The 20946-nt window shown below is 34.7% G+C and overlaps 1 protein-coding gene across 1 annotated transcript in view; it reads right to left on the reverse strand.

Moving 5' to 3' along the window:
- Positions 1-20946, reverse strand: part of LOC126887415 (protein gooseberry) — a 116960-nt gene that overhangs the window by 36660 nt on the left and 59354 nt on the right. The window contains exon 2 of the mRNA XM_050654926.1: positions 17970-18283. Within this exon, the coding sequence (XP_050510883.1) occupies positions 17970-18283 (314 nt within the window). The remainder of the gene's footprint in view (positions 1-17969; positions 18284-20946) is intronic.

Below are 20946 nucleotides of genomic sequence, written 5' to 3' on the forward strand. Positions count from 1 at the left end.
TTCGATAATTTTCCCAGACTATCAACAAATGTTGCGGTGGTTGCGTAGCCAATAAATCCAATAAACTGGAGCGCCAACCGAAATTTTGAGCAGTATCAAAATGATAACGTTAATATCCCCAGTTGTAACTAATATCGAAATGAATAAGAATCGCTATATATTGCGACCATCATGGCGGTGTCGAAATTGTATTGCGACCTCGAAATGAATTAGAATCAGAACCCTGATAGACAGGCTAATCTATGCAGCATAGTAGATCCGTTCCATCAGTTCCCTCTTAGAAAAAATTAAGCAAGACGGTATGATACTGCAGACTTTAGAAATCAATCCTTGTATCGAGATCATTTAGTATACTGTTATCGGGACCTGATGATGCTGTGCAAATTATAGACAGCAAAACCGAACGTCGGAGTAATACAATAAATTATTGTGAGTAGGTCTCTCTTTTATTTTTATTCATGGAATTTAATACTTCCTAATATTTTTCTTTGGGAAGTTTGGTTGCATGTTCGAAAAATATAACACAGGAAATGGTCAGGACACGTTGGAACACAGACATACAACAGATGAACAAATAAGATTTTAGAGTGGAAGTCGTGAAAGACTAACTACCAGAGGGACGAACGACATTAAAAGAATAGCCACAAACTAAAAGAATGGGAAGGGTGTTTCAGGGACCTGTTTCAACAGCACAAAGAAGAGACCTTTATCACAGCGGACATACCCGTCAAAAATCCCTCTTTTGAAGAAACCCAAAAGGCCTTAAACAAGCTGAAAAATCACAAAGTGCCGGGTACGGAAGAGATACCAGCAGAATTTCTGAAATATGGTGGAGACGCACTACATAGCGAAATCAACCACTTAATAACACAGATATGGTTAGAAGAAAGGATACCACCAAGATGGAAAGAAAACATCATAGTGCTCATCCACAAAAAGGGGACAAAACAAAATACGCGAATTACAGAGGAATTTCACTCTTAAACACGGCATATAAAATCCTCTCAAACATCATTCTTAGTAGACTAACCCCTTATGCTGAAAATGTCCTAGGAGAATATCAAGCCGGTTTTAGGGTAAACAGATCAACAATACATCAACTATTCACGCTGAGACAGGTTCTAGAAAAGGGATGGGAGTATAACAGACCCATACACAATCTCTTCATAGACTTTCGACAGGCATATGACTGCGTAGAAGGAAGCCAAGTATGGAATGCCATGGCGGAGTTCTCAATACCAAGAAATTCATTCGAATGACCATGACCAAAGTCTGTATGAAGGGTGGAATATCTAAAGTACGTGTAAATAATAAACTGTCTGGCAGCTTTGAAATCAAAAGTGGACTCAAACAGGGTGATGCATTATCACCACTACCTACTATTTCTTAACCTTGTATTAGAGAAAGCCATGATATGTGTATAAATAGAACGACACGAAGAGACAGGATAGAACAAAATGTGATGGTCAACACCTTCAATTTCGAAAGAGTGCAACGTTTTAAGTATCTAGGAGCCGAAATCACAGCTAACAGTGATGTTACAGAAGAAATAAAAGACTGAATCCAATCGGCAAATCGCTGTCTATTCGCACTGGACAAGCTAATAAAATCAAAAAATCTTACAAGAAGTTCCAAGATCAAAATCTATAAATCCATCGTCAGGCCTGTACTAACATATAGATGCGAAACGTGGATCATGACCAAAGCAAACGAAGAAAAGGCCAGATGTTTTGAACGAAAAATACCTACTTAGAAAAATTTTCGGACCTCACCACGACATTAACACAAATGAGTATAGGATCAGAACCAATAATCAATTAAAAGCACTCGACAATAACACCGATATTGTCCAAGAAATTAAGTCACAGCGATTAAGATGGGCAGGACACGTGCACAGACTTCATAACGAGAGACTTATAAGACTGGTATGGGAGGAGATTCCTACAGGCAAAAGACCACTCGGACGCCCCAGAATGGGATGGAATGGTAACATCCAAACAGATCTCCGGAAAATGAACATTCCATTTGACCCTAGGTTGATGGAAGACCGAACAAATTGCAAAAAAGTTGTATAGTCAGCCAGGACCCACCCAGGGTTGTAGCGCTACGTGATGAGGATGATGACAAACTAGATTGAACCTGCGCAGGACAGAGAAGGGTGGAGACATTTTGAGGAGGCCTGTGTCCGACAGTGGACAAACTTGGCTGTGTGATGATGATATTGTAACCCTAGTTTACAGTTTTGATATTGTATCGGGTCGATTACCCCAGTGAAACATATCTTAATATAGAATATTTTATTTCTAGCTTTCCATAATAAAAAATGATGCATGGATAATCGATTTTCGCTTACCATCTGAAATAAATTAGAATTTTGTATCCAGTTGTTTCAGCTTTATTGCCGTTCTTATAAATTAATAGCAACAAACTAATTGGATTTGGCTATTGGAAAGGGCCATTAAATTTATTTTTAATTTCTTTTGTAATGAAAGTTTGAAAATTACTCTACATGCCATAAAAGCTATAGAGCTATTATAACTATACTAGTAATGGTTCACTTTGGAAGTTGTACTAGTCTTTTGCTTAATGGCTCTCTCATTTATGTTATTATTTATACATACGTAGAAAATATTATATTAAATAAATAGATTTTAAAGAAATAGCGAAAAAAGTTGTTTTTAAACGAGTGCCATTTTAATAGTATGTGTCTTTGATAATATTACAGTTGTTAAAAAAATTAATTTTAATAGCGTTTTAACTTTCAACAAGAAGGTCGTTATTTTTATCTAAAGCGTATTTCTTCTCATGTTCTAAAGTACTAGTCTGATATAAAATATGGTATTAGACCGGGCACTATTGTCGCCCCCGCTAGCGAAATTATTCCGATTCGATTTTTTTGCACAAACTTACTCAAAAAGAGGTTCTTATATCATATCCACAGGGTGCCGGGTGGTACCGTGGTCGAAAAATTGTTTAAACAATTTTTTTTAAACAAATTCACAAAAATAATTTTTTCATTTCGAACAATTTTTTTCAGATAATTTGGGTTATTCTTAGCAAAACAGGTCTCTTGTGATTTTTCTCTAGAATTGATTGTTGTCGCGTTATAGGCGATTAAAAATTTGAAAAATGCGAAAATGGCCATTTTCAAGGTTTAATAACTCGATTAAAAATTATTATTATGAAATTTAAAAAATGTCCAAATCAAGTTTCAAACCCTTTCTTCAAAGTCATGAAGAGATTTTTGGCATTATTTTATTACAAAGCTGCTATTTTTAATTATTAACAATTCTATAGTCCAACTGTATCGTCAACCCCGTTATCGAAACTATTTCGATTAGATTTTTTTGCACAAACTTACTCAAAAAAGGTCCTTATAACACATACACAGGGTGCCGGGCGGTGCCGTGGTCAAAAAATTGTTTAAACAATTTTTTTAAACAAATTCACAAAAATAATGTTTTCATTGCGAACGACTTTTTTTTAGATAATTTGGATTATTCTGAGCGAAAAAAGTCTCTTGTGATTTTTGTCTAGAATTAATTGTTGTCGAGTAATATGGCCATTTTCGCATTTTTCAAATTTTAAATCGCGTATAACTCGCCAAAAATCAATTTTAAAGAAAAATCACAAGAGACCTTTTTGAATGTCCCAGATTATCTAAAAAAAAATTTGTTTGAAGTAAAAAAATGTTTAAAAAATTTTTCGACCACGGCACCGCTCGGCACCCTGTGGAAATGGTATAAGGACCTCTTTTTGAGTAAGTTTGTGCAAAAAAATCGAATCGGGATAATTTCACTAACGGGGGCGACGATACATCCTGGACTATAGCGCTAATTGTTAATAATTAAAAATAGCAGTTTTAATAAAATAATGCCAAAAATCTCTTCAGGACATTGAAGAAGGGGTTTAAAACTTGATTTGGTCATTTTTTTAATTTCATAATAATCATTTTTAATCGAGTTATTAAGCCTTGAAAATGGCTATTTTCGCATTTTTCAAATTTTTAATCGCATATAACTCGACAACAATCAATTTTAGAGAAAAATGACAAGAGACCTTTTTTGCTTAGAATCTAAAAAAAATTCTTCTAAATAAAAAAATTATTTTTGTGAATTTGTTTAAAAAAAAATTAAACAATTTTTCGACCACGGCACCGCCAGGCACCCTGTGGATATGTTATAAGAACTTCTTTTTGAGTAAGTTTGTCAAAAAAAATCGAATCGGAATAATTTCGCTAGCGGGGGCGACGATACTGCCCGGTCTATATTATGAACGATACTATCCTTTATTCTTCTTCTTAAGGTTCCATCTTCTATCAAAGGCTGGATATCAACATCGCAATTCTTATTTTACTTACAACAGCTCTAAATAGTTAATTAGAGCTCAGACTAAACCGTTCCCTTAGATTTCGTAACCAGGAGGTTACGTCACCTTCTTCCTACATCTCTTTTATCTTTTATTTTGCCCTCTATAATCAAACGCAGCAGACTATAACGAGGACTCTTACTATGTGAAATATTCAAGCTTCCGTCTCTTAATTATGTATATAATTTCTTCCCTTTTATTAACCCTTTTAAGGAAATAATATTGCTAATTTTGTCTACATATTATGATATTCGTAGCATTCTTCCACAACACCAACGCTCGAAAGCTTCCAATTTCTTAATCTCTAATTGCTTCAATGTCCATGAGGACTCAGATCCGTAGAGCAACGTTGTAAAAACGTAGCAACGCAACAACCTTAAGAGGAAACAGTAGCGATCAACAGGTAGCAAAAACGCGTTCCAAGATTGCGGCTGTAATTTTGAATATTTTTTCGAGATATTTGGCACACGTATTCGTAATATAACAAAGAATGGCGGTACAGAGCCCAATTTGAAAAATATATTATTATGTGGAAATTACTCTGTAATTAAATACAATATTAAAAAAACGAGCCTGTACCGCCATTTTGAAGAACAAAAAAATACACTTTTTTCATATAAACTCTTTTATCCGATGCCTAGATTTTGTGTCATTTTGGAACTACTAATGAAATAAAAATTTCATTAGTAGTTCCAAATTGACACAAAATCTAGGCATCGGCTAAAAAAGTTTATTTGAAGAAAGTGTATTTTTTTTTTCTTCTTAATGGCGGTACAGGCTCGTTTTTTTTAATATTGTATTTAATTACAGAGTAATTTCCACATATTAATATATTTTTCAAATTGGGCTCTGTACCGCCATTCTTTGTTATATTACCTACGAATACGTGTGCCAAATATCTCGAAAAACTATTCAAAATTACAGCCGCAATCTTGGAACGCGTTTTCGCTACCTGTTGATCGCTACTGTTTCACCTTAACCTTAGTTCCATTCTTAGGTCTCTACTACATAATGTAGTAGAGACGGATGTCTCATTTTTACAAATTTTGGCTTTGCTATTTCTATACGGCTTTTAATCTTAGGTGTTTGTTCTGTATAATAACTAACCAATCTTTCTAGATTTTTATTTGTCTACCCTTTCTATCTGGATATTACTAATATGGAGTGTCTCGTTGTGACAAGGCTTTTTGTTTTCCTTAACCCTTAAGTAGTAACACCCCGTCTCTCAGAAGGCATCGCTTGTCGAAAGTGGGATATGTATTTGCCTTCCTAGAAAATTTTAAAGGTCACCCGTTTAGGACTTTTCAAGTTGGGTTATTATTTAGTAGTATTGAATTCGGCAATTTGCGGCAGGTTGTTATTCGGAAGATATTTAGACTCAAAGTGTGATTTCTGTCTAATAGACGGTTAGTGTTTGTGCCCAGTTCGTCATTAAACCTAATGTACCCCAGTTCGTCAAAAATGATCAAATAAGAGAAAAAAGACTATGAGGAAACACTTGTGAAATGTTTTGATGAGATAGAAGATGACATAAGCCAAGTGGAATCAATTTGTGATGAACATGTTGCCACTGACTACCACTGCTACACTTTACTAACTATAGTACTTGTCAGTTATTTTTTGTTTTAACATTTTTTAAAAACTTTTTTATTTTCATGTTTCTTACTCTTTGTTTAACTCGATTATAAATTTTTATCAAGATTCTTTATTTTGTTTAATTTTCATCATATTTTTTTCCGGGGTAAAAAGGTACACAAACAATCCATTCTTGTTATAGTGTTTTTTATTTTAATAAATACAGAAAAACTAGAGTTAATTACTGTGTTTTTTAGATAATAAGATATTTTTGTTTTCACCCAATTTTGAAAAAATGTGAAAACTTTTAATTATCCACGTCGGTTTGTTCGTCTGTCTGTCTGTCTGTCTGTGATCACAACTCCTCGGTCAATATACCAGCTAGAATGACAAGTGAGGTGTCAAATGAAAGCTTATAATCCAAGGATGGTACTAAAGATTAGATATTTGACCTAGGCTGCCTGCCCGTCGGTCTGTCTGACCACGAATATAATTGTTTCGCCATTATAACAGCTAGAATGACAAATGAGGTGTCAAATGAAAGCTTATAATCCAAGGATGGTAGTAAATGTGAGATATTTGACCTAGACTGTCTTTCCGTCGGTCCGTCTGACCGCGAATATTACTTATTCTTCATTATACCAGGTAGAATGACAAATGAGGTGTCAAATGAAATCTTATAATCCAAGAATGGTACCAAAAAGGTGTGATATTTGACCTAGGCTGACTGTCCGTCGGTCCGTCCGACCGCGAATATAACTCCTACGTCATTATACCAGGTAGAATGAGAAATGAGGTGTCAAATGAAAGCTTACAATCCAAGGATGGTACTAAATGTGAGAAACTTGACCTAGGTTGTCTGTCCGACTGCGAATATAACTCCTCCGTCACTATACCAGGTAGGGATGGGAAAAACCTACCGGTTATAACCTAAAACCGGTTTTTTCCTTTGCAATAATCGGTTTTTCCGGTTTTTTTTGTCTCGGTTATAACGGGTTTTTTTTAAGTAATAACCGGTAAAAAACCGGATAAGTGGAAAAAATACTGAATTTAGAGAAAAAATGCGAAAATTTTTTGCCCCGTGCATAAATGAGAAACTTTAAGCTGAGTGAAACCGATTTTACAACACTGATGACTAATTTCTGTACTGATATGGACTGATATCGATTCGAATGTAGTATCGCAAACTAAAGCGCAATGTAAATGTAACTTATTTGGTATTGGCTATGACTAAAAAAACCTAACACCGGTTTTTGGAATAACCGGTTTTTTTGACCGGATATAACCGCCAGGTTAAACTGTAGGTAAATAAACCGGTATAACCGAAAACCGGTGTTTTGTCAACAACCTCCATCCCTAATACCAGGTAGAATAACAATTATTGAGGTGTCGAATGAAAGCTTATAATCCAAGGATGGTATTAAATGTGCGAAATTTGTCCTAGGACTTCCGGTTTTATAAATGTGGCCAGAAGTACTGTTTTAAAGTCGCTGGAATAGTATAGTACACGTGATATATTATTCGACGCTGCTTCGCAAGATGAGAACAAATATATACTTCCGATTTCATGACTATCTGTTTATCTGTCTTTCCGTCCGCGAATACAACTCATCCATTATTAATACAGATAGAATGACAAATGAGGTGTCAAGTGAAAGCTTATAACCCAAGGATGGTACTAAGGATGAGAAATTTGACATCGGACTTCCGGTTTTAGAGTTGCAATCGTATGAACTGTTCTAAAGTCACCAAAATACTATAAGCGATATATCATTCGACGTGCCTTAGCAATATGAGAATAAATTTTGGTTTTGAATTTTATATCATTTCCGCTTAAAAAGTTCTAACCAGAAGTGCCATTATATTCGCAGAAATAGTACATGTAACACATCAATCAAAGCGTATTGAAAAGTTGAGTTTTAATCTTTAGTTCCTGTTTTGAAGTCATTTCTGTTTAAACAAGGATGACCTAAAGTTTAGTCAAAATGACTCAAAATTAGTAAAATCGTATATCGATCGATGCAAAGTTACACGAAGCGTTCAAATATCGACTTCCAGTTCTACTTTCGATTACTTTGGGTGAAAACCTAGGACTTACGAAGTTCAATTACTTCTTTTGTATTAGAATATTTAACATAAACAAAAATTACCACTAAAATGTTAAACCCGTCTGTGAGGCGCTTAGTTAGTGTTTACGTCATTGATTTAAGATGTTAGTACTTAAGGGTTAAGTTCATTTTAATACTAGATGTGGTGCACTTGTCGTTCAGCCGTTCCAGTATGTTTGTTAGACTTTATAGAGTTAAAATAAATGTGACCGTATCATGGACATATTTTATGCCTATTATTAAGGATTTCACCATTTATGATCATCTCATCCGTACACTCTCATAAAGCTTCTTGGAAGACGGCTTCGCCATATTACTTAAACAGCAGTGGTCACAATATACAGCTCTGTCTTAACCCCGAAGAATTTCTATTTCTTCCGATATTTATCCTCAATTATTCTATGTTGATTTTCTAGTTCCAGTATCTCTCTCACTCTTCAATCCTAACCCCCCGGAGGGAGTGTAGGGGTCGACTTGATGTCGTATATTGTCCGTCTGCAAAGATATCTGTCCCTGGTCATTTTTTAACTCATGCATAGATCTTTTTAGCCCAATAAATGACCGTTTTGGAGTGTAAATTTCAGGGGCAACTCCGAATTGCATGAAAATTTGGATTTAGGTTCTATTTACTCTCCACTTCAAAGTTGAATTTGTGCCGTTTGTTGTTTTTACCTGGGGGGTGACAGGCACCCCTTCTCGCGGGGTGAAAAACGCGTGTCTAAAATAAGCCCGGAAATAGATAAACTGACAGATTATAAGCAACTTTCGTTCTATAAAGTTTTTTACGTAAGTCAATACTTTTCGAGTTATTCGCGATTGAAAATGTTGATCTTTTGACAAAAAAACTACGTTTTCAGACGGTTTTTCGCAAATAACTCAAAAAGTAAATATTTTATCGAAAAAAATATTCCTATCAAAACTGTAGCTTATAAAAAAACGAAAAAAATGTTGTCTAAGTCAAGTCTATAAATTGAGTAAAAGCAAAGTTGTAGCTCAGGGTAAATACGTTCTTATTCGTCTAATTCCAAATAAAATAATTCTACGCGAAATCACCGAAAAATTAAGCACTTTTCGGGAAAAGCTTATTAACATTTTTAAAGCATCTAAAAAATCTTTACATTTGTTTTTTACAAAAGTTTTTAGCATAAAAAAATAAACGAGTTACACTGAAAAAAAAGTTGGCCTCTTTCTTTAACGCTTTAATATTTATTTTAACTGTATGTGTATTGTTTATATGATCTATAAGTTTGATTGGTTTAAAGTGCATATTTTTGAAAAAAATTGGTTTTATGGTAAAAAAATTTTTTCTAAAAATTTTTGAAAAATTCCCTTTTTTTCAAAATAACTGAGAAAGTATTAGTGATAAGAAAAATCTTAAAGAGTAAAGAAATATAGGTTTTGCTATTATAAATATGATAGTTTTATTTTGTTTTTCCGTGAGACAAGAATTGGTTAAGATATGGCTGTTCAAAATTTTCATACACTCGTGATTATAGTGACCCGTCCAAGCTTTTTCAACTATAACCTTTTCAAAAATAAGCACTTTAAACCGGCGAGACTGACAGATCATATAAAAAATAGATAAGTAAGTAAATTGTTTGTAAAGCGGTAGCGATTAATTTCATTTGGGGAGCTAAACACGGGGAGAGTTTCATGATTTGTTTACCAAAAAAAAAATAGGGCCAACTTTATTTTGAGCGAATTATGAATGTTCTTTGGAAAAACACTTTTTTAAAAAACTAAACTTCACAATTAGAACTTTTATTTCGACAAACAAAGATTTTAGATACAACTCAATAATTTAAAATCAGACTTTACTTTAACATTTAAATTAGACTTTTATTTAGAGATTTTAATCAGACTGAAAAATATTGATTTTTACATGGTGTTTTATAATTTTATAATTGCTGATCTTGCTGTCCAATACGTCGCAATTAGGTCCAGAATGTTCAACGCTGCGACGCGGCGTAGCCTCGTGTTGATTCCACGTGGTAGAATATACTGGATGGTAGCGGTCGTTGTACTATAACTACTCCATCCCCTGAAAAAGTTTTGTAAGGGATGAACAAAACTTTTGGATTGGCATCTCTTGGAATTTCGTTGCTAGAATTTGTTTTTTGTATCTGTAACATATACAAGGCAAATAATTTTAATAAAAATCTATACAGGAGTTAACCAAAAAATGGCTATGGCTATGGTTCCATAATTTTGAGTTATTTTTTTCTGGATGTTCTTCTTCCTTCGGAGAGTTTATGGAATTTTTCTAAAGGGATGTGGTCTATCCTGAATGGTTTGAATTTCTGTAGTCCTAATTTTTGGGAAGTATTCGCGAGTTATCTGGAACGTTTGCTCTTGAATTTAATAACTCTGGATATTTTGAAAAGTTAAATTTATTTTTTTTTGTTTATCATTTTTTTTTTGTTGTCTGTTAGTAATCTAAATCCTTGCTTGTCCCAGGTTGAGGGGAATTATTTCTGGTTTGTTTTTCAGTTTCTTTATCTTTAATTTCTTTCCTATCGTCTGGCTGATCTTGTGGGGAAGGTTCCGAATTAGTTTTTGATTTAGGTTGATGTTTTATGTTCTTCTTATGTACTGTAGCTTTTGATGTTTTTACAGTAACTTCGTTATTTTTCTTTATAAGTTTTGCAGAATATCGTGGAAGTAATTTATTCCTAGTGACTGTTTTTCGGGTATAAATTTTTGTACTTAGTTTATACGTAATAGGGTCTTGTCTCGATTTGTTTCTATTTTCGATGACTTTATTTTTATTTTCTTGTATATGCTGATTTACTTCCTTGTATAATTCCTTTGTTATCTCTCTATGATTTTGAATATAATTATTCAGTATTACTTTCTGTATGTCAACGTCAAAGGGATCTTTTGCGTCGATATGGCCGTTTAATATGTCAATGGGTCGTAACTTCGTTGCGGAATGTATGGAATTATTGTACCCAATTATAGCGTATAGCATTTGTTCTTTTATCGGGAGCTTTACCTTGGTGTTCCTTAGGATTCGAAGATGTTCGATTAATGTAGAATGAAATCTCTCAATCATCCCGTTGGATTGCGGATTCTCTGGTGTCGTATAGTGGATTGAGATTTTATGAGAGTCTACAAATTCTTGTATTACTCCATTTTTGAATTATGTACCATTATCGGCTACTATCATTGTTGGGAGTCCATGATGGGTTATAAAAATTAGTAGGGCGTTGAGTACATTGATTGCGTTTCCTCCATTTATTGGATAGGCTTGTCCATACTTCGAAAATGTGTCTATTATGGTTAGAAACTTCTGTCCATCAGCCTGGAATAAATCGATGTGAACTATTTCCAGTGGTTTAGTGGGAGTTGGTGTAACCATAAATTTTGGTTTGGGAGGAAGTCTGTCATATTTATTTTCTTGACATATATCGCAGAAGTTTATGATATCTTCTATGTCTTTCTTCATATTAGGCCAGTAATATCTTCTTCTTATTTGGCTTTCTGTTTCAGCTATTCCTCTATGGTTCGTTTTACCTTCATGATAGTTTTTTATAATTTCTTTTTGTTGTTCTTCTAGATTAACATCTTCCAATAAAAGATTACATTTTACTAAGTCATATGCGTTGTTTTTAAAAGTTTTTCTGATAATTTCGCAAATTTCTGCAAAAATTTCTTCTTCTGCTTCAAATAAAATTGCATACTTCTTTTTCGGGTTGAGGTGTTCCTTAAAAATTTTTATGGTATCAGCTTTTAGCTGATCTTTCGATAGCTGGATATGGTAACGTCTTTTATTCGGAAAGGTTTGTATAATTGCTGGAGGTCGTGGATTGTAGTTGACGATTTTGACTATAATTTGGTTATTGTAGAAGTTAAGTGGTTTTTCCGAAATAGGTATACCAAGAATTGGGTTTTCTACTGCTTTATGTATTGTTTCATTTCCGTCTTCATCCATGTTTTGATCTTCGTTTTCAACAGTGTCTTCTTGGATGTTTTGATCTTCGTTTTCAACAGTGTCTTCTGGGATGTTTTTTTGGATTAATTCTGTTGCTTTTTCCTCTACAATCTCGTCCATTATTCGATCTGCATCTGGATTATTAGTCGTTGACCATCCATCGTCTTCCATGTCTACTAAGTCGTCAAAGACTTCCTTAATTTGTGAATAGATGTCCTTAGTTTCCTTTGTGTGAATTTCGATTCGAGACAGTGCGTCGGCATTGGTATTAGCTTTTCCTTTTTTGTAAATTACCTCGTAGTCAAATTCTTCTAATTTTAATCTCCAACGTACTAGTTTGGAGTTGGGTTCCTTTAGGGAAAATAGATATTGCAAGGGACGGTGGTCTGAAAGTATTTTAAATTTCCTTCCAAATAGGTAGGGTCGGAAATACTTAGTTGCCCACACCATTGTTGAGTTTTCTGTTGCATTTCCTTTTCTATTGTTGAGTATTTGGTCTCAGTTTCATTTAGTGTCCTGGAAGCGAAGGCAATTGGTTTATCACTGCCAACTGGTCCTTGGGAAAGTACTGCTCCGATAGCAAAATTGCTGGCATCTGTTGTGAGGTTAAACGGTTTGGAAAAATCTGGATATTGCAATAAAGGCTCATTCATTAATAATTTCCTGCATGTTTCAAAGCATTCTACAAATTCGGGTGTATGTTCGATCTTTGCGTCCTTTTTCAAGCATCTTGTTAGAGGTTTTGTGATTTTTGCGAAGTCTCGAATAAATTTTCTGTAATATCCCAAGAGTCCAAGGAATCCTCTAATTTCTTTTGCTGTTTTCGGTATTGGATATTTTTCTATTGCTTCAATTTTCGCTGGATTCGGTTTTATTCCTTCTTGTGTGACTACGTGTCCCAGAAAATTAACTTGCTTTTTTAAAAATTCGCATTTGTCAACTTGGATTTTTAGTCGGGCTTCTCTTAATCGTTGGAATACTTTTGTGAGATTTACTATGTGTTCCTGTAGTGATGTTGAGTATACTATTACGTCATCCATATAGACGAGACATATTTCTCCTTGAAGTCCCTTCAATACGTTGTCCATCATACGTTGGAACGTGGACGGAGCGTTCTTAAGTCCAAATGGCATTCTTAAATATTCATAGTGTCCATTTTCCACATTAAATGCTGTTTTGGGAATGTCTTCTTCAGCCATCTCGATTTGATGAAATCCGCTCGCTAAGTCGAGGGTCGTAAAATATTGACATCTTCCCAATTTGTCCAAAATATCGCTAATGTGAGGAATTCTGTATCGGTCGTCAATTGTCTTCTCGTTGACCTTTCTATAATCTACCACTATCCTCCACTTTATTTTACCGGATGAATCTGGTTTCTTTGCCACGACCCAGATGGGCGAGGACCATGGCGATTGGCTTGGTCGAATGATCCCTTGCTCTAACATTGAAGAGATTTGTTTCTTTACTTCTTCTTTGTGCACATACGGATACCGGTATGATTTCGTATATACAGGCTCTTCATCTTTGGTTTTGATGTGGTGTTTAACTTCGTTAGTAAAGCTGAGAGGAGTGTCTGGTTGATGAAATATATCGGAGAATTTTCGGCATAGTTGACGAACTTGATCCTCTTCTTCTTCGTTAAGATGTTCAGTTTTAATTAAGTCGTCGATATCTTGTCTGTAGTCTGGTCCGGAGGTTGTTTCCATGGAATATATATGGAAATCTTGAATGTCTATTCCCTGGCTTTCGAGTGGTTCCATAAGAGAAAGGTGAATGGGTTCTGACGTGAAGTTGGCAATTTCGGTCCAGGCGAGGTGGTTCTCGGCGTTAGTAAGGGCTTCTCGTACTACGACGCCTTGTACTTTTTGAGTTGGAATAATGATGGTTCCTTTTTCTTCTTTGACTGGAATTTTGACTTGGCTAATTGAATTTGGTTCCAAATGGATGGAATAAAATTGTGTTTTGTTTGTTTCATAATATTTGATAGGGATTGTAGAATCTTTTGTAACTAGAAGTGATTTAGGAAAGTTTAATTTGGCTTCGAAGAGTTTTAGATTGTCGAGGCCAATAAGGCCATCGAAGGTTTTGTGAAACTTGAAGAGATAAAATTTCATTTTGCTGTCAGAATTAAATTCTGAAAATGAAGGAATTTCAGCACAATATTTTTGGGAATAATTTTGAAAAATTGATGTGACGACGAAGGGTTCGTGTTTTATATAATTTGGAAAATATGAAGAAGCTATTTCTGGATTAAGAAATGACTTTGTGGATCCTGTATCGATTAAAAGTCGCAAAGAAGGCTCAGAAATTTCAATGTAAGGTAGCTCCTTCTTGTCGGGAAATGAATGAAGTTCAATTACGTTTCGGCTGCTTCTGGTGGGTCCTCTCGAAAATTTACGTTTTCTTCGTATTCGGTTGGTTGATTTTCGTATGTATCTTGTAAAAAATTGTCGTATTCGGGTTCATAGTAATCATTGTAGTCGGCATTCTCTTCTTGCTCATCTCCGTGGCATTGTATATTGTAAAGTTCTTCTACGGTGAATTTTGGTTGTGCTCGGTAATTTGGTGTAAATTTTTGACGGCCTCCGGTTGTGGTTTCTGATATTCCACTCATAGGTGTTGGTCTAGGCTGCTTTGGCTGTCCGGGTTTGGGTGCCCATACATTTGACTGGTTCTGGGTCCTGAATGCTGGAGGGTTTGAATTTTGTCTAAATTGGTTGAAGTTTTGTTGTCGATGGGGTTGTTGAAACTGATTCTGTGGGTAGAATTGCCTGATTGGTTGCTGCCATTGCGGAGGTGCAAAATTTTGCTGTTGATAAAATGGTTTTTGGACAGGTAAAGGCATTTGCTGTCTCTGAGGTCGGCGTTCTTGATAATTTTCGCTTCTTCCTGATGTTGAAGGTTGACTTATTTGATTTTTTTGAAGATATCTAACATTATTTTCTTCCTGTACGTATTGTATCGCCGTAGCTAAACTTCCTGGTCTCATTGCTCTGATAACAGAGCCCATTGGTTCTCGTAGGCCTGCTAAAAATGTTGTAAGAGCTTGTTGACGGAAAAATTCCTGTTTGCTTCTTTTAATGTCGGCATTTACAGTATGTAATTCTAAGTAATTGTTGATACAGCTTAAAAGTCCCATTATTTTTTCGTAAAAATGCATGATAGATTCTGTTGCTCCTTGTCTTAAATTTACTAAGTCTCTTGTAAGCGAATTTTCGTCTCTTTGGTCTCCAAAATTTTGAATTAATGCATTTTTTATTTCGTCAAAAGTTTCGCATCCATATACAGATATAACTTCTTTGGCTCTACCTGTTAATTTACTTATAATACCATGAAGCAAAAATTTATTTTGGATATTAGCTGCATTTAGTCTATCATAATAATGGTTTAGAAGTATTGTAGAAACTTTAATAAATTCATGTAATTCATTTGGGTTTCCGTCGAAATTTGGAAGAATGCATAAATTTTTCACATCAAATTGTGGAACTGCCATATTTAAAAAAAATTTCAATATATATAGTCAATAGCCAAATACGTATAGTAATTTCAAATATATCAATCTTAAACTGCTTATTATTTATCTATTAATCTCTAGTGTTTATTAATAAATAGTATTTATTAAGCTATTCAAATTTTTCTTTAAATAAATTTCTAAATCTGGCTCTAAAGTCAATCTAAGGACTTAAAGGAGATATTTCTAAATTATTTTAATCTTTCTATTAATTTATTCAAATCTTTGTTTTTATCTTCTTAATCTAGCTCTGATTCAATTTAAGGACTCAGAGGAGTCTGATTTATTAATATCTCTTTCAAAAATTAATCTTCTTAATTCTAAGTAATAATAAAAATCGCTTACAGGATAAAGACGATGCCGATGTGCATTCCTTTGCTTCTGAAGGCTCCTAACTTCTATTTCTAACTGCTAATTCCCTTGGGTGAACTCTGCAACGGTTTCCCTGGGGCTGGTTCTTGGAACAGTGGACAAACACTTAAAAGTGACGAGGATCTGTAAAGACTCTTCCACTATCCTACTGACTGCGCCAATTATGAATGTTCTTTGGAAAAACACTTTTTTAAAAAACTAAACTTCACAATTAGAACTTTTATTTCGACAAACAAAGATTTTAGATACAACTCAATAATTTAAAATCAGACTTTACTTTAACATTTAAATTAGACTTTTATTTAGAGATTTTAATCAGACTGAAAAATATTGATTTTTACATGGTGTTTTATAATTTTATAATTGCTGATCTTGCTGTCCAATACGTCGCAATTAGGTCCAGAATGTTCAACGCTGCGACGCGGCGTAGCCTCGTGTTGATTCCACGTGGTAGAATATACTGGATGGTAGCGGTCGTTGTACTATAACTAGCGTAACTCGCTTATTTTTAATGCTAGAAACTTTTGTAAACAATTAAAATAAAGCATTCTATAAACACTTTAAAAAAGTTCAAAAGGGTTTTTCCCGAGAAGTGCTTAATTTTTCGGTGATTTCACCTTGAAATATTCGACTTGGAATTAGACGAATAAGAACGTATTTTCATGAGCTACAACTTTGTTTTTACTTGATTGATAGACTTTACTGATACACCATTTTTTTAGATTTTTTATAAGCTACACTTTTGCTAAGGATATCTTTTTCGATTAAATATTTACTTTTTGAGTTATTTGCGAAAAACCGTCTGAAAACGTAGTTTTTTTGTCGTAAAATACACATTTTTAATCGCAGATAACTCGAAAAGTATTGACTTACGTAACAAACATTATGGAACAAAAAATGCTTAAAATCAGTCAATTTATCCATTTCCGGTTTTATCTTGAACGTATGTTTTTTTCACCCCCTAGAAGGGGTGATTGTCACCCCCCAAGTAAAAGTAACCAACGGCACAATTTCAACTTTGAAGTGGAGGGTAAGTAGAACCTAAATCCAAATTTTCATGCAATTCGGAGTTGCCCCTGAAAATTACACGATATCGCCGTATTTCCCGTTTATTTACTGGGCTATTTGCAAATTCCTGTAATTTGCTCGATCCGTCTTGTTGGGGATCTTCCTGGAGATCTACGGCCTTCCACCTTTCCTTGTATAATGAGTCTTTTCATGATTTCTGTGTTTGCTCTCATAACATATCCATGGTATTTTAATTGATGGAGATGGACTTTACTGGTAACTGGAGAGTCGTTGGCTAAGTAGTTCCAGTAGAGTGAAATTTCTCTGATGTCGCGGCTGTCAATGTTTTCTGTTTTAAGTGGTTATTAATTAGTTTATCGTGCTGGACCTTGTCAAATGCTTTTTAGAAATCAATGTAGAATGTATACATGCCTTGGTTCATGTCTGTAATTCTTTGCATGAGCACATTTATACCGAATAATTCTTTCCTAATTCACATGCCGTTTCTAAAACTTAATTAGTGATTAATATTTTCAAGCTTTCTGTAAAGTTTGTTGTGGATTACTCGTAGAAATACTTTCAAGATATGGCTCATTAATGCAATTGTGCGGTATTCTGAGGATTCTCTTGCATCTTGTTTCTTATAGCATGATTACAAATGTAGATACTAACCATTCTTTTGGTAAGATACCGGTACCTTACCGGTATCTTAACAAGAGATAATAATATAAAAATAAATAATACTACATTCTTCTTCTTTGTGTACCATGTCCTTTCAGAACTTCGGTTACCATCCTAGCTGTCTTAATTTTATTCACTGCCACCCTAAATAGCAATTTTGTATCAGCACAATACCAATCTCTTACGTTCTTCAACCATGAGGTTCTTCTTCGTTCTGGACTGCGTTTGCCTCTTATTTTTTCTTGCATAATATTTTGCAGCAACCTATATTTGGGACCTCTCATTATATGTCCGAAATACTCCAGCTTTCTCTGCTTGATGCTTTTTATAATAATACATTAAGAAAATAAATGTAATAGGTAAACCAAATTTACAGTAATTATCCTACCAACTATCTTACTAAATAACTTACTTTAATAAGCCTGTCTCGTATTTCCCAACTGAAGATACCAGGTTGTTCCTTCTTCCAATGTTCTATTCTGTTTTCGACCTCCTGGGTCGCCACTCGAGGTTTCGACCCCCCAATGACACCTGGACGAATGCTACCGGTTTCTTGATACCGATTTAATATTTTCGAAACACACCCGTGCGACACTCTCAGTTGTCTTGAAATAACACAAGGTCTTATTCCGGCCGCAGACATTTCAACGATTTTCAGTCGGATATGGTTTGGCAGTGGTCGTCCATTGATGAAAACTCCACCAAGCTGGTTGACTCTACCTTGTCCTGAAAAAAAAAAATTATTTTTATTGTGCTATCACCATACAGTACAAAACTTTTGTTTTACATTGTATCAATTATAATTTTATCTATTTATAGCTTGTGCGAATCTTGTTCTAATCTCACACATACATAAGATGGGTTGAAGCAGTTTCTTCTACTGGGAAACTGCTACTAAATTAAAGCACCCGATGCAAAGTATTAAATTGAATAAATTTTTATTTTTACTAATTAACACACCAGAGATTTTCTGTTACACTAATATTGGAAGTTATTTAAATAAATAAAAGTTCACGAAAATCATCATCATCATCAATGGTGTTACAGCCCTATAGATGAGCCTCCACCTTCTCATCTCTATTCCACACATTTATTACCAACTGTTGCCTGTTTGCTGCGCCTATTTTTCTACCCTCCTCCAATCTAAGTTTTGACCTACCCCTATTTCTACTTCCCATAGGTTGTGACATGATTCTTCTAGGAGGGTTGTCCTACTGTGATCTTGCTAGGTGTCCTGCCATCTTAGTCTTCCAATTTTTATCAGACACTACGTCTTTACCACCAAATATATATTTATATCTGTAGCATATCTCGTAATTGTACCTCCTCCTCCAGACACCATTTTCACAGATGCCACCGAATATTCCTCTCAGGATCCTTCGTTTAAATATAAGCAGAAGGTTTTCATCTGCCTTATAAATGGTCCATGTCTCCGATCCATATATCAACACTAGTTGTATATAAGGGTTTTTTTATATATGGTTATTTTTGTTTTTTGGCTTTCTGCTTCTCATAAAAGAAAAATAGAAGGAAAACGGAATCCAGGCCGTAGAAGAATGTCGTGGATGCGGAATTTGAGAGAGTGGTTTGGCTGCACCACTAATGAACTTTTTAGGTTAGCTGTAAACAAAGTCAGGGTAGCCTTGATGATTTCCAATCTCCGATAGGAGTGGCACAAGAAGAAGAAGAAGCTTCTCATATGTCTACTCAGTCCAAAATAGCATTTGTTTGCTAGGAGTATCCTTTGCTTGATTTCTTAAGTCATGACGTTCTACTTGGTGATCAAGGAGCCCAAGTATGTGAATTTGTCCACCACTTCAAAGGTAGAGTAATCATCCATGAATTGGTGACCGATGTTTCTGGCTCTATTGTTGGGTGTTGATGTCATAATCTTAGTTTTCTCCTCATTTACTTGCAGGTCCATATTTTTGAGGCATTTGAGAAGGTGGTATACATTTCTTCTAGCTTACGTGTTGTGTGGGCAACTAGGTCCACGTCATCTGGGTATGGCAAAATTTGGGATGATTTTTTAAAAGTATTTCTCTTGTCTATTCGGGCATCTCTGATCGCCTTTTCCAGAGCTATTTGGAGAGGAGATATGCCACCGCATCTCCCTGTCGCAGCACAACGTGTGTGACCATGCCTCCAACAAAATCGTTACAATTTGACCACAGAGAGACTGGCCCGTCTGCTGCAGTACTGCAGAATTGATATCAACGATTTTGCCGAACTACACCGCAGTACCGTGAGTGGCCGGTTTTTTTTTATCGCGGATAACTTACCGAAGTGGTAACATAATCAATTTTGTACACATATATACGCAAGACATGTATGTAGGTGTTATAAATGCCGACAAAAATTGCATTATCAAATAATGAAACTAATTGATCATTGTGTAAAATAATAGACTGTTCTTTGATAGTTGTAGGTCAGCAAAATTGTGTAAATACCTTTGTAAAATTTAAGTATATGCGTGAAAACAAAGAAGTATGTTGTTTATAATGTTCTTAAACGGAAGATCTCAGGTTTTCAAATGTTTCATAAGCTGTTGCCAAAATATTAAATCACAAGATTAGCAGCTGTTATGGTACATCAAAAATATACATAAAAAAATATGTATTGAGAAGTTTAAAAAACTGAATTGTTGTCACTACATAAGTATTTATAGAATACATGGTTATTTAATGGCGGGTCATGTTGAATAACACAACAAAACAAACACTGTATTTAATTTCCACATAATAATTATTTTGTGAAAAACAATTTTAAAGTCATTGTCAAAGAACACATAAAAATAATAATAAAAAATAAGCTATTTAAAAAAATTGCTCGGTAAAACAATTATTTACTTCTTGCTTTGGCACATATCAACTACTTTTTAAAACAGTTTGTACGCCCAAATTAGTCCATGAACTAATTCTACTATTCAAAAAAGAAAAGAAAAAGCCAGACAGCTACACAGGTATAAACTTGTTAAATAATACGCTATAACTTCTTCTTCTTGAAGTGTCGTCTCCTAATCGGAGGTTGGATATCATCATCACTATCTTTACTCTATCCACCGCTGCTCTAAAGAGTTCTATAGAACTGCATCTAAACCAGTCCCTTAAATTATTTAACCATGGCACTCTCCTTCTTCCTATACTCTTTCCGCCTCGTACCTTTTCCTGTATTATCAGTCTTAGCATTTCATATCGCGGTCCCCTCATTACGTGTCCCGGATATTGTAACTTTCTTATTTTTATTGTGTTTATTATGTCGCATTCTTTACCCCTTTCTCGCAATACTTCCGTGTTCGTTTTCTTCTGTGTCCATGCTCTATTCGCTATAACTTACAATTACTATTTTACAAGAACTACTGAATCAGAGGATAAGTTTGCCAGATGAAC

This window comes from Diabrotica virgifera, chromosome 6, assembly GCF_917563875.1.
Source record: "Diabrotica virgifera virgifera chromosome 6, PGI_DIABVI_V3a".
NCBI lineage: Eukaryota > Metazoa > Arthropoda > Insecta > Coleoptera > Chrysomelidae > Diabrotica > Diabrotica virgifera.